At 62.2% G+C, this 13949-nt stretch overlaps 2 protein-coding genes across 2 annotated transcripts; both read right to left on the bottom strand.

Annotated features, from left to right (window-relative positions):
• Positions 1-1161: 1161 nt before the first annotated feature.
• On the bottom strand, positions 1162-4830 carry CHLRE_01g072027v5 (uncharacterized protein; the record flags this gene model as incomplete). The annotated part of the gene is made up of 2 exons (XM_043059091.1): positions 2705-4830; positions 1162-2507 (listed from the first exon to the last, which is right to left on the bottom strand). Coding segments are annotated over exons 1-2 (3222 nt in total), but the record flags the coding sequence as incomplete, so codon positions are not given.
• A 3088-nt stretch (positions 4831-7918) lies between these two features.
• CHLRE_01g071662v5 (uncharacterized protein) lies at positions 7919-13620 on the bottom strand. The gene is made up of 18 exons (XM_001700158.2): positions 13247-13620; positions 12810-12942; positions 12698-12715; positions 12308-12442; positions 11831-11980; positions 11660-11713; positions 11368-11536; positions 11117-11248; positions 10995-11015; positions 10815-10909; positions 10564-10672; positions 10434-10491; positions 10147-10300; positions 9918-10041; positions 9805-9849; positions 9406-9567; positions 9145-9236; positions 7919-9039 (listed from the first exon to the last, which is right to left on the bottom strand). Exons 1-18 carry the CDS (start codon positions 13339-13341, stop codon positions 8890-8892), a joined length of 1896 nt encoding a protein of 631 aa, XP_001700210.2. The 5' UTR covers positions 13342-13620; the 3' UTR covers positions 7919-8889.
• Positions 13621-13949: the final 329 nt, after the last annotated feature.

Raw genomic sequence — 13949 nt, 5'->3', positions numbered from 1 at the left:
CACCACCGCCGCCACCCTGGCTAGCAGCCGGTCCACAACGTACAGTTGGGGAAGACCCGCAAATTCCAAATGATACAGGACCTTGCCCAAAGCATAAGCCGACGCCGCGGCCGCCCGACCAAACATGGACACGGGCATGCGCGCGATTTTGCTCAGCACCCCCATCACGGCCTCAAACGTAACTGGTGGGGAGCATGCGCCCCAATCCCCGTAATGCACCCCTAGTGACTTGGCCGCCGGCACCACACGCCAGCCAGGGGGCAGGGGCGGGCCAGCCATGCCGGCCGGCAGGGCGCCAGCACCGCCGACCGTCCCCATCACCATCAGTTCAACTTTAGTCATATTTAACCGTTGTCCAGACGCCCGCCGAAACACATCCATGTCCGCCAGGAACCCCGGCACCGCCTGAAACCCCTCCAGAAACGGCGTGCAATCATCCGCATACTGGGACGCCAGCACCGACGCAAGGTTAGCGAGCACACCATGCCCCCGGCTGCGTAGCCATGACAGAAGGGCTTGTGCCACAGCGAGGTAGAGCAACGGAGCCAACGGGCAGCCCTGCCGCACGCCCGCCATCAACGGCACCCATCCTGACACACGTCCATTCACCAACGCCGCCCCACGTGTATCAGTTAACAGGCGGGACACCCACGTAAGAAAGCCCGCCCCCACGCCCATGCGCTCCAGACACGCGAGCAGAAAAGAGCGGTCCACCGTATCATACGCCTTGTAAAAGTCGAGGAAGGCCGCCACAGCCGGGGCCTTTTTGGCGGCTTTCAACAGGCCAGGAGTAAGTTGGAGCAAGAGGACGTTATCGGCAATGCGACGGTCCGTCAGAAACGCAGTTTGCTCAGGGTCTATGACACGCCCAAACACCGGTTGCAGTCGCAAGCACAACACCCGGGCAAGGGTGCGGTAATCGGTATCCGTCAGCGTGATGGGGCGATAATTAGAGGGCTCGGTAGGGTCGCCCGACTTAAAGAAGAAAGACCACACGCCATCCAGGAGCCCGTCAGGCACCCCAGCCCCCTCCCCCACCGCCGTAAACACATCCGCTAGGACCGGCGCAAAATCACTGTCATAGTGTTGGTATAACTCCACCGGTATGCCGTCAGGGCCCGCCGCGCGCCCAGCCGGCGCAGCGGCTAGCGCCGCGCGCACCTCCGCCGCCGAGACCGCAACCCGCCCCAGCTGATCCGCCTCTTCGGCTGTACACCGGCGCCCGTGCTGTTGCAGCGCATCCAGGACTTGCGTGCGGGCATCCGGAGCGGGCGGCGGCGCGGCACTGACGTCCCTCCAGTACCGCGCCATCACCTGCCCCATGACCGTGGGGTCGGATGTAGTGGTGCCATTGGGCTGTTTCAACTTGGCAATCACGCGCGGCCCACCCGCCGGCCGCAGCATGCGCGTGAGGAGAGGGCAGGGCTTCTCGCCGCCACGCAGCCACGCGTGGCGCGTACGTCGCGCCGCGCCGGCGGCCGCGGCCACGGCGGCCTCCGCCGCCGTGCACCGCGCCCGCACGGCCGCCTGCGCCGCCACCTGCACATCACCGCCAGCCTCCACCGCGGCGGCAGCTGCTGCCGCCGCATCAAGCGCGGCCGCCTCCCGCTGGCTGGCGGCCACACGCCTCGTAACAGCTTCCCGGCTCAGGCGGTTGGCGGACGTGGCGGCAGCCCGTTTAAGGGCCGGCCACCACTCCAGCAGCTCAACAGGATCAGTAGGGCGTGCCGCCAGGGCCGCACCCAGCCAGGCACGGTAGTCACGATCCAAGTCTTTGAAGTCCCGGAAACCGAGGTGGGCCCTGGGCAGGCTCCGAGCGGGTGGCGCGGCTTCAGGCGACGCCGCAAGGGCAACCGTCACAAGCATATGATCGGAGGGCACCCCGGCGGCGACGCCGCACTCCAGGACCTGCGGTTCGAGGCCGCCACTGCACAGAATGCGGTCCAGCCGACTCGCCCCGTGGGGGTGGAAGAAGGTACACACGCGGCGAGCCGGGTGGCGCCGCCGTAACACGTCAATGAGGCCAGGGCACGCCGCCGCCAGCGCGGCGGCTGCGGGTCCGTCGCTGCGCGCCCGGCCAGTGACGGTGTCCAGCGCCACATCTGCCACAAAGTTGAAGTCAGCTGCCAGGAGGTGCTCGCCCGAGCCCGACGCCCGAAGGCCCACCCACTCACGAATGAAAGCCTGCTGCGCTGTGGATGCCAGGGGAAAGTAGGCTGACGTCAGCGTGAAGGTGTGGCCACCCCACTGCAACTGCAAACTAACACCGCGGCCCGCCCACGCGCCAGCCGCCACCGACACGGCAGCTGCGCCGCCAGCGAGCACCATGGCGCCTTGCTGCAGGAGGCTCGACCGAATGAGGATTGCCGTACCGCCAGTAACACGACGGCCCTCCGGCTTCTGGGCCGGCGCCCACCACGCAGTCCACTCGCGTGCATGCAGCCGCTGAGCGGCTGCCGCCAGGTCCGCCGTGACAAGGTCGATGTCCGAGTCAAGAACGTGCGTCTCTTGGAGACAGACCACATCCAGGCGCTGCCGTTCCCAGCAGCTCAGCAGGGCGTGCAGGCGCGAGCACCCCAGGTGGGGCACCCGCTTCCGCAGCCCCCGCACGTTATGCGACCCCACCCGCAAGGGCCGGGGCCCCGGAGCGGCCTGCTTCGGCCGCCGCATTACTGCTGCCCGCCCCCGGGCGGGGCAACCGAGCTAACGTCCATGAAGTCGCCAGGACCGCCCCGCCGGCCCTGACACAGCAGCTTCGCGTTGGCATCCGGCGCTGTCTCCGCATCCCCCAGCAGCCCCTGCCCGACGCCGCCCGCCAGGCCCTCATCACCCACACCACCGTCGCTGCTCCACCCCGCGGGCAGGACCGCCGGGCCCACGATGCCCCCCAAGCCCGCCGTTGACACCGGCGCGGCCGGCGGCGAGGCCGGCTCCACGCCCGCCGCAGCGGTGGCCTCTACGGCGGCCATCGTGCCACTCACGCCTGCTGTCGCGACAACCGCCGCGGCCGCCCCGGCCTCGGCCGCCGCCGGGGTGCCCGTGGCCCCGGCCGCTGCTGCCGCCGCCGCCGCGGCTGTTGCGGCGGCTCGCACCGCCGCCGCCGTCGCCAAGGCCTGTTTGGCCGCCTTGCTCTCCCGGATGGCCAGCGCCAGCGCCGCCTCGCCCGCCGCGGCCGCCGCCTGCGCCTGCTCCCGGCTCCGCTTGGGGGCCGCACGCCGGGCCGCAGCTGCCGCAGCGTCCAGCGCAGTCGGCGTCCGGTCCGGCATCACCTCATCGTCGTCAGGCATCGCCTCCATCGCGTCCTGGTCCACCAGCATGCGGAAGGGGTTGGGGTCAACCACCACCGCCGGCACCACGGCCGCGTTCGCGATCACCGCGGCGAAGACCGCCTGCACCAGCGACCGGACCACCAGCGCGTCCGCCTCTTCAGCCGCGGACACCACGCGGCCGCGGACCTTCTGCTGCCACGGGCGGGCGTCGCGGCCGCGGCCGCTGCCGTTGCCGTTGCCTCGGCCGTCGAGCCCAAGGCCCGCCGCGGCACCACGGCCGCCACCGTCGCCCACGCCCACGCCCACAGCCTCTGCGGCAGCAGCCGCCGCCGCCTTCAGCACCCCCACAGCGGCGGCATCCGCGCCCGCGGCAACCGCCGCGGCGACCGCCGCAGCCGCGGCCTCCGCCGCCGCGGTCGCCCTCACGGTCGCAGCCGCAGCCGCGGCCGCAGCCGCGGCCGCCGTGGCCGCCGCGTCCGGAGCCGCCGTGGCCGCCGCTCGGGCGGCAGCCGGGGCAGGCGGCGGGCGGCGCACCCGGCGCACCTGGGCCCCCCGGGCCGCCTGCGCGAGGTACCGATCGATGTCCTCCCGCTGGAAGATCACCTGACGCCCCCACCTGCCCAGTCCCACCGCGAAAGCGTCGTCGGCCGATGGCAGGCGCGCGGTGTCGCCCACCTTCACCAGCACTTGCCCACTCTGCAGCACGGGCTGCGAGAACTGGTATGAGAACACGTCCCGCTTAATCTCCTCTACTGGGGTACTCAAGAGGTGCTGCACGAGGTCCCGCTGTAGTCCCTCGGGCAGTCCGTGGGGCAGGCCGCTCACGCGCAGCCACCGCTTGCCCTTGGGGGGCCCCGCCTCCGAGTACTGCGCCTCAGCCTCCCAGCGAAGGCTGGGGATATCACCGGCGGCGGGAGCCACCACGCCGCCGCCCTCGTCCAACAGCTCCGACAGCTTAGGCTCCAGCTCGCACGGGAAGGTGGCATCGAACTGGATGCACACCACCGCCGCTGCGGCACCGCCCCCGCCACCGCGGCTAGTCACCGGGATGCCGAGGCGTTGCGCCGGCCCATCCACGCCGGCCGCCGCCGCCGCCAGCAGCAACGGCTCCCACAGCAGACTAATGAGGCCATTCACCACCGCCTGCCGATTCTCTAGGAAGAAGGCGAGCGACTTGTCGCCCGAGTAAATTGCCCGAAATTTTGTCACGACCCAGGCACCGGCGTGCGCCTCGAGGTGCTGTAACACAGGTCGAGGCGTAGGTACTCTCAAGGCCTCAACCAACGGGCCTTTGCGGCGTTTCACGTTCATGTTACAAGTCGGTCTGAACCAAAGTCGGAGCCAAAGTCTGAACCAAAGTCTGAACCAAAGTCTGAACCAAAGTCTGAACCAAAGTCTGAACCACATAAGGGTAAACCTATGCACAGTTGGGAGTAACGAGAAAGCAGCTAAGATACGAGCACTGCCGGGGAACACTTGTCTGCTGTTGGTTTGTTGCCCGCTGTGCTCGTGCTTGTGCTTGGCAGCAGGACGTGGCTGGACGCATGGCGGGCCGTGCCTGTATGTGTTGCGAAGAGGTAAGGGGACGTATAAGGGATTTGCGGTCTGCCCCTTCGCCTCCCCATGTGAGCCGTGTATGGCGAGGTCAAGCCAGTCTAGAGCCGACGGCACTCACTAGACTAAGTCACACGTACGGATGTCCGATAGGACATAGCACGGGGAAGCCGTAGCATGTATACCTGAGCGACAATTTAGTGACCCGACCTGTCCCGACTCTCAGACTCTATCGACCCTGAACCACCAGTATTATGGCGATTACCTAAACTGGCCTACGCTGATCGATACCAGTACGAACTGACCCCAGCTGTGTCCGGGAGATGAGGTAGGTGCTTGCGGCCTCAGACTAGAGACGTGGCGTGGGCTCAGCCCACTGTTGTCCCTTGGGAGGGGAACCACATATCTTGTAGATTTGAATCAATTCTTCATTCGCGCATACACACAGACACACACACACACACACACACACACACACACACACACACACACACACACACACACACACACACACACACACACACACACACACACACACACACACACACACACACACACAGGGGTCCTGCGCGCAAGCCCGGCTAGGGGTCCGTCCTGCGCCCAAGCCCAGCTAGCCGTTGGCGGTGCTTGCGTGGAATGTGGGTGAGGTGCATCTGGGTTGTCATGGACTGTGGAGTGGCGTGGGCAAGGTGGCGTGGCGGGGCGGGGACAGGGCATGTCGATGCCTCGGCACGGCGTTGGCATGCCAGTATGCCAGTCCCGCTAGATGGGCTTGCAAGGGTGCTGTCCATTTCGCCGGTACCCATCGTCACTAATCGTCATATCCCCTTGCGCTACATGGAGCTCAGCCCATTTCCCAGCTGTACAAAGCTGACACCCCTTGTCGACAGAAACTTGCCCAAAAAAGGCTCTGGCGGAAGAATATTTGGTGGAAAGAACGCGTCAGATTTTGAGGGGTCTTTCTGAGAATTGCAGAAGACATTTTGGGGCGTTTCTGTCACTTGTCCGGGCCCAAGGCAAGGGTGACTGAGGTTCCCCAGGATACTCTACGGCCGTGTCCTGCTGGCACCATGGGGGCACACCAAGATAGAGCAGCCTACTACCAGGGGAGTCATTCAGTGGGTGAGTGAGTGTGATGAGCGTGGGAGAGGGTGCTGGGTTTGGCGTGGGGATGGGTCCACGATTTGCCATGGAGCCATGGAGCCGGTGCTTTTTCAGCAACGAGGTGTTCCTTGCCAACAGCAACCTCACCCGCACGCTGTATCAGGGGCACATCCCGTGCGGCAAAAATATTTTTTGGGCTGAGCCCCCCGAGCGGTGGCGGCGGTGCAGGGCCTGGAGACGGCGGTGGCGGCGGTGGTGGCACCGCGCCTACCGGCGGCAACAGCAGCGGCCACGGCGTTGGGCCCGGTGGTGGCGGCGGCACGGGCGGCCCTGGGCCCAGCGGCAGTGGCGGCGCGCATGTTCGGAGCAGAGGGGGCGGGCAAGGCCACGTGGAGGAGGACAGCGCGGCGCCGCCTTCAAAGCGGCGCCAGCGCGCAGGTTGAGACCTGCCGGTGTTGTCTGGTTAGCGACCTGTGCTGACGAGGATGGCGTAGCGGGCAGTCAGCTGCAGCGGCAAGGGTGTTGAGAGGTTTTCCTTGCTGTCTGGTTGGCCTGCTGCCTGCTGCACTAGTGCTTGATAGCTGGGCGCGACTGGGCACATATGGCGGGCGGTGCCTGTACAAACCGACCCCGGCTATGTCCGGGAGATATCGGAACCTTCGGCCTCAGACGGAGGACGTGGCGTGGGCTCAGCCCACTTTTCCCTTGCGAGGGAGAGCCACCTTTTCTTGTCTGTGCCGGAGCCAAAACGTGGACTGGGGCAACAGCAACCGCACCCCGCACGCTGTAACAGCAGCACATGCGGTGTGGCGGAATATTTAGCTGTGCCGAGGCCGGAATGTGTGCTGGGGGCAATTGCAGCCACAATTGGCACGCTGCAACAGGACAAGCTTGTTTGCCACTGCACCGGATGCTCAGTACCAGCCATGGAGTGCGCGATGGTAATGGTCCATGGTCAAGCTGTGTGTTTGTGTGGAGTTTCTGTTTCGAGATGGATGCACGGCACGAATGGGAGATTGACAGATTGCTGACAAGGCCTGACACACCCCTGGCCTGACACGAACTGTGCATAGGTCGTGGGAGGAGCAGGGGGGGGGTAGTTTCGACTGGGAAAGGCCCCATGTTCTAAAACGAAAGAGCTTGACGCGAGGACTCCAAATCCACTTTCAGAGTTCCAATCAGGGTAGTAATTGCAAAGTTATGGGCCCTCAAAGTTCAGGGTCGGTCGTCGGGGTCGGGGGTCCCCAAGGTTTCGTCACGCGGATGTGGGTGGGACTGCCAGATTTCGTCTCTGCGCCCTAAACGCCCCTCTAAACGCTCTGCCCATTAGCACAAGCACTAGCACACATTAGCATGCACATACTAAAGCATTTGCAGAACGTTTGGCCTCTGGAAAGCGGCCGCATGTCCGTCCACATCGGCATCGTAGTAGCATAGAGCCCCACTCGAGCGTCTCTCACTGGTGTCATGGAGACTATGCGAACTGATGCTAACTTGTAACGGCCAAGGCTTCGTGTGGGTCATGGCGACAAGGCTGCCGCCGGCCATCGAGCGTGACATGAATCCCGGGATTCTTCACATGATCCCGGGAGAAAGTCGACCAATCTCTTCCGGCACACAGTCCTAAACATCATATGTACAGCGCAACTGTAAGCTTAAGCGCACGCCCCGGTAGTCTGACAAAAGGGTCGGTGGTCGGCCATGGACACATGGACATGTGTGGCATGGCTGCCAGTCAAGTTGTGCCTCCAGCTGAACCGGAGGTATACAATTGTAGAGCTCGCCGAGAACAGTCGATTGACACCGACCTGGCTAAAAACCCAAGGGTTTTGAGGGGGTTTTGAGGGGTTGCACGGTGGTGGGGGTCGGTCGGTCGGTCCGGAGGGGGGGTCGGGAGGTTTTGGGACATGGGGTCTGGAGGTTTAGTTCGTACCCCCCCCTGGGAGGAGCCCCCTGAAAAGATTATGGCGAGGCAAGATGCGGCGGCAGTGTATTGCTGACAAGTGTTCCCCAGTCACGGGAAAAGGGGCTGAGGCCCTCCACAGTCTGAGGCCGTACAACCTCTTTGCCCGGACATAGCCGGGGTCGGTTTCCACAGGCACATAGCCAAACCAGGTGCCTAGCAATCTCGATGCCACAACAGAGTCAGCCGCAGCCGGACGCAGCACAGTTGTCAACAGCCGCACTACTTGTGATGCCGCTACGCATGCCCTGCCAGCCCCACCGCCGACGGCTACCTAGACACCAGCCGGCTCAGCCTGCGCGCTTGCGCCGCTTCTTGGGCGGCGCGGCGCTCTCCTCCTCCACGTGGCCTTTCCCGCCCCCTCCGCTACCAAGATGCGCGCACGCGCCGCCGCCGCTGCTGCCGCTTCTGCTGCCGCCGCCGCCGCCACCGCTGCCATCCAACAACCCAAAGATGCCTTTGTCGGAAATCTGTCAATGGAGCCGCACCTGCCTTCTTAAAACACGAGCACTGGCAGCGCCCTCTCTGGCCGGTGGAAGCCATGCATCTGTACCCGTGTTATCTTACAGCTGTACGTTGTCGGCGACAACAGGCCGACGCAGGGTGCCGTGCGCATGGTGCAAGGATCCGTGAGCCAGGCCAGGCCAGGCGGTACCGGATCCTAACTATATTTTGGCATAGACCCCAATAAAAATACGCACGCATGCCACGCTGAAGTAGGAGTGATACATACATAGTCGCACGTTCTAGCGCGTTCATTCACCCCACGGAACTGCTACTAGGCCTCAGCAGGCCTCACTTAGACATCTGCTTGCATCCGTACATGTGCTACTCACAAGTTCGGGAGGACGAGTGACCACCAACAACGATGCCGTACTTTGTGACCATTTCACCATACCTACCTCTCTGTGCACGGGGATCCGCGGCGAGCACACATAATGCTTTGTGTTTGTATACCACGTGTACAGTAGGCACACTGCCATTACATACTAGCCAGGCTCACTTGCCGCGCAGCTCCACCAGCACCTGCACCACGCTGGGGTCCGCCAGTGTGCTGGTGTCGCCCAGCTGGTCCTCCTCCTTGGCGGCGATCTTGCGCAGCACGCGCCGCATGATCTTGCCGCTGCGCGTCTTGGGCAGCCCCGGAGCCTGAGGACAGGGACAGCCACTATGTCAAAACCGTGCTGCGAGAACCTTGTGCCTGGCAGGAAAGGCGTCACCGTATCCCCATCCTACATCGCTGCGTGCACTTACCCAATGGATAACATCCGGCGCGGCGAAGGGACCAATGATCTTGCGTACAGTGGAGATCAACTCCTTGCGAAGAGCGTCACCGGGTTCCACGCCTGCATGGGCAGAAAACCCTGCCCTGTTATTGTATATACCGTATCAGACCTCTACTGGTTTCAGTTCCTCGTTGAGGTGTAGTTACAGGTGATGCTTGGTGACCTCTCATCACAACTACAACACATCCAAGAGGGCCCGCGACTCTTCAATGTCAATGCATGGTCGTACCGGTCATTAGTGTCACAAAGGCGTAGATGCTCTGCCCCTTGATCGGGTGCTCAACGCCCACCACCGCTGCCTCCACGCACGACGGATGCTCCACCAGCGCACTTTCCACCTCGGCAGTGCCGATGCGGTGGCCGCTCACGTTGAGAACGTCGTCCACCCGCCCTGTCACAGACAGTAAGATCGTTGAGCATACTCATGTCACTGAGCTACAGCGTCCCTCTGCTCGTTCCCTGACCCTGACTCCATGTCAAGGTTCCAAGCAGTTTTAACACTGCTTCATGGCCAAGGTTGCTGCAGAGGAGTGCCTATGCAATCATCATCAGTCCAACGCAACACCCACTGATGCCTTGCGAGCCCCGCCCCAGCTCATGCCCAATTAGCATGCGGGTTATCACTCACCCGTAATCCAGTAGTATCCATCTGCGTCGCGCCGGCAGCCGTCTCCTGTGTGCAGAAATGCTCCGACCCTTCAGTTCATGTGTCCACACATCTCCGTGCAGCCAGAGACCCACCTGTGAAGTAGTAGCCCTTGTACGCGGAGAAGTAGGTCTGCTCGAACCGGGCGTGGTCTCCAGCCACGGTGCGCATCATGGACGGCCATGGCTTCTTGATGCACAGGACCCCCTCGCAGGGGCCCTGCGGCGTGCATGCAGCCATAAACGCGCAATTGCTTATTACTTACCAGCATGCAGTCCGTTGGTAAGCCAAAGCAAGAGCACATTATCAGCTGCCTGCCCGCACCTGCAACTCGTTGCCCTTCTCGTCCAGCACCACCGGCTCCACGCCGAAGAAGGGCAGCGTGGCACTGCCGGGTTTAAGCGGCGTGGCGCCCGGTAGCGGCGTGATCATGTGACCGCCTGTCTCCGTCTGCCACCAGGTGTCCATAATAGGGCACCTGCAGCACGGCCAGTTGGGACATGTGCCGTAAACGAGACTAGGCCACGACAACGCCATGCAAGACGTATCTATGCCGCAGCATACGGGCCCAGCAAGTGAACATCAGCGGGCTGCGCAACGTTTGTTCGCACCTGCCGTCGCCCACCACTTGGTGGTACCAGCGCCAGGCCTCGGGGTTGATCGGCTCGCCTGTGTGCAACAGTTGGGGCATCAGCTGCATGCTCAATACGACGCCGTGCAAAGTTACACCAGTTGACTTACCCACGGAGCCCAGCAGCCGCAGCGATGCCCGCGAGTACCGGGTGACGTACGCGTCACCCTTGGCGTGGAGGGCGCGGATGGCCGTCGGCGCAGTGTACACAATGGTAACCTGTCGGGGGTGGGGGCCCCAGCAGGGAGCCGTCGCACGTCAAATTTGGTCCTGCTAGACGACATACGAGCATTGTCCCACGCCATGTAGCGAGCGACCCCACATCGTAACCAGCAGGACAACGCGCGCGTCAGTGTCGCACCTTGTACTTATCCACGATGGACCAGCAGCGGCCGGCGTCGGGCCAGGTGGGGACGCCCTCGAACAGCACCTGGGTGGCGCCCAGCAGCAGCGGCCCTGCACACACCACACGACATTTGTCAAACGGCGTCCAAGCCATGACTACGTCGTGTGCAGCTCACGCCAAACCAACTCCACTCACCATATGCAACGTACGTGTGACCTGCACAGTGCAAAGCATGCGAAATATGGTTAGGCCAATCGCTTCAGGTGGGCACCATCTTGCCGGTACCGATGCCTGGCACAGTGTATCATGCTACCCACCTGTGATCCAGCCGCAGTCGGCCGTGCACCAGTACACATCCGTGGCGGGCTGGACGTCGAACACGTACTTGGTGGTCACCAACGCCCCCAGCATGTAGCCAGCCGTGGTGTGCAGGACTCCCTTGGGCTTGCCTGTTCCGGCCCAATATTGACTTTCGTAACAAGCCACAGCCCCAGATTGCATGGGATGTCATTGCATTATAAGGGCAAACCATTTGTGCTCGTACAACATGCGCGTTGTGTGTCCCCACCTGTGGACCCGGAAGTGTAGAGCTTGAACAGAGGCGCTTCAGCTGGCAGCCACTCGACGGGGCACTCATCCGACTGCGAGTCCACCGCCTCCCGCCAAGTCACATCGCGGCCGGGCTTCATCGACCCGCCGACCTCCGCCAGGGGCAGCTGCTCCAGCATCAGCACGTGCTGGTAAGATAGCAAGGCGGGTTAGGCGGCACAGTTGCGCGGTGCAGACCATTAGATTATGGTATGGCCAGGATTACGACACTGAAGGGCCATTCCTACTATGTCTTAATACAAAGCGCGCACCTGCACGGTGTGGCCGTGCTTTTCACAGATGTCGAGCGCGTCGTCCACGATGGCCTGTGCGGTCCACGCAGTGCAAGACTCACATCAGTTACTCGAAGCAGCACACAGAAGGCACGCCAGGGAGCCGATAAGTTGGTGGCCATGCCCTAAAGGCACACGCAATCTGCACACCTTCAGCCCAATGGGCTTGGGACCGCGCATGGTGCCACTGGACGTGATGACCACGTTAGGCTGCGAGTCCAGGATTCGGCCCGACAGCGCCTCTGCACTGAAGCCACCAAACACCACCGAGTGTACCGCTCCAATGCGCGCGCACGCCAGCTGCGGGCGGGGTTTACATCGATGATTAGCGGGGGCAAAACTTTCCGGGGCTTGCTGTTTGCACTGTGTACACATTAACCAAGTCAGTTTCGGAAAACCATCATGCACTAACTAAACTAGATAAGATAAGCGACCATCGGAGCTGCGCCTGCTGATGTGAGATACCCTGGCGACTGGTCCCCGGTATGGAGTCTGTGCAACGCTCTCCTGTTCATCATCATCTTCGCCTAACCCAGTATGCACAAAACCCGATCACGCTCTGACCACACCACCACAAGACACACGACAAACAGCAGACCTGCAGAGCCAAGCAATGCACGTGCGCACCATGGCTGCCGGCAGTTCGGGCACGAGGCTCATGTACATGGTTACGTCCGAGCCACGCTTCACCCCTAGCGACTTGAGATAGTTGGCGATGCGGCAAACCATGGACTTCAGCTCCGAGTACGTCAGCACGCGCTCCTGAAACAGTCAAGGCAGTGGTGAGGGGTCCACGAAGTATGAGGTGTGTGCACCAGAAAACTCTGGGGAGAACGGTAGTCCATCATGTGAAGCTGTGCTATCAGGTACGCGTATGGACTTGCCCACTCCCAAACAATGCAAGTACACATACAGCAGGTGATCTGATGTAGGGTGCAGATTTGCATCCAGGGAGACCACCGAAACGGCTACGCAATGCAATCGCAAGAATTACTTTCAAGACTCAACACTTCTCACCTCGCCCTCGTCATTGCCCTGCATGTCAAGGGTGTATCACAAGGGTTTCTTTGTGTCACTAGTAACTCCCTTACACGATGCGCCCCCGGAGCCCGGTCAGGCAAAACCTCACCTCCCAAAATATCGCCACACGGTCGCCATGCCCCGCCTCAATGTGGCGATCCAGGCAGTTGTAGGCCATGTTGGTCTCGGCGCCAACAAACCAGGAAATGTGCACAGGCCCGTTCTCCACGTTGATGTTGGACCTGGGTAAGCAGAGGGTGCACACACACTCAAGGCCCCTGTTCTCGGTGCTGCACTCCCCGCCCCAAAAGCTGAGTCAAGTAAATGATACGACAATCCACACATCAGCAATTCAAAGCTGTAATCACGGGGGATGTGCTGGAGCAAGGTCCACGGTCCGCCACTACTACGGTGCGGACAGCGGAGTCGGCAGGCCTTTAGCAAACCGCCACGGTCACGATCTCGTCGCTGAGCAGATCAGTCAAGCTAGTATTTTCCATACAAGCCCCAGGCTGTGGAACAGTAGCCCACAGGCCTTTGGCTTACTGGCACAACGGCGCGCTCCATCCCTTGTTCCAGTGAAGGGCTTCGGCTTGCTCCGCCCAAAAATCGTCGGAGTCCGTGATGCTGCGCTCGTACATTTCCTTATATTGCGCTAGCCCACGAACGTGGGCCTTCGCAACAATAGAGTCAGGGGGTGGGAACACTTCGGCCTCCGGGTGGCCATGGTCGCCAGTCATATTGTGTATGGAATGTATGGACCACTTTAGGTGAGCTGCCGACCTGGTGACGAGTCGCAAGCTTTGACTCGTCGCAATTACGTGACCTTGCTTTGTCCTCACGCACGCTGACACAGTTGTAGAGGCAAAAGAACGATACCGTTATGTGCTAAGTAACAGGCTTAGGCCGGGAAGGACGCGAAGCATCGGCGCGGCTCATGCCTGCTTGTCGTTCCGACTGGGCGCCCCCACGACCCCCCCCCCCCCCGCCGCCAACTGGCCCCCCATCCCCTTCATCCGACAGAACTGTACCGTTTTCGGCGATTAGGAGCCTTTCCTAGGGCTCCCTTACGCATGGCCACTTGGACAGCTTGGTGTAGCTGGATGTCCCTGGCCCTCCTTAGCATGGCAGTTGGCACGCAGCAGTCCCCTTCGTCCCCTTCCGCTGTCTTTTCCGCTGTCATCTGTGCAGCTTTTGTCAGGCGCTCCTAGCTGTGTGTAGTTATTTCCAACCGTTGTTGTAATGATGG

The sequence above is a fragment of the Chlamydomonas reinhardtii genome, chromosome 1 (assembly GCF_000002595.2).
Source record: "Chlamydomonas reinhardtii strain CC-503 cw92 mt+ chromosome 1, whole genome shotgun sequence".
NCBI classification, from domain to species: Eukaryota; Viridiplantae; Chlorophyta; class Chlorophyceae; order Chlamydomonadales; family Chlamydomonadaceae; genus Chlamydomonas; species Chlamydomonas reinhardtii.
Note: the sequence above shows the minus strand (reverse complement) of the source record. Positions and strands in the feature narration are given on the sequence as shown.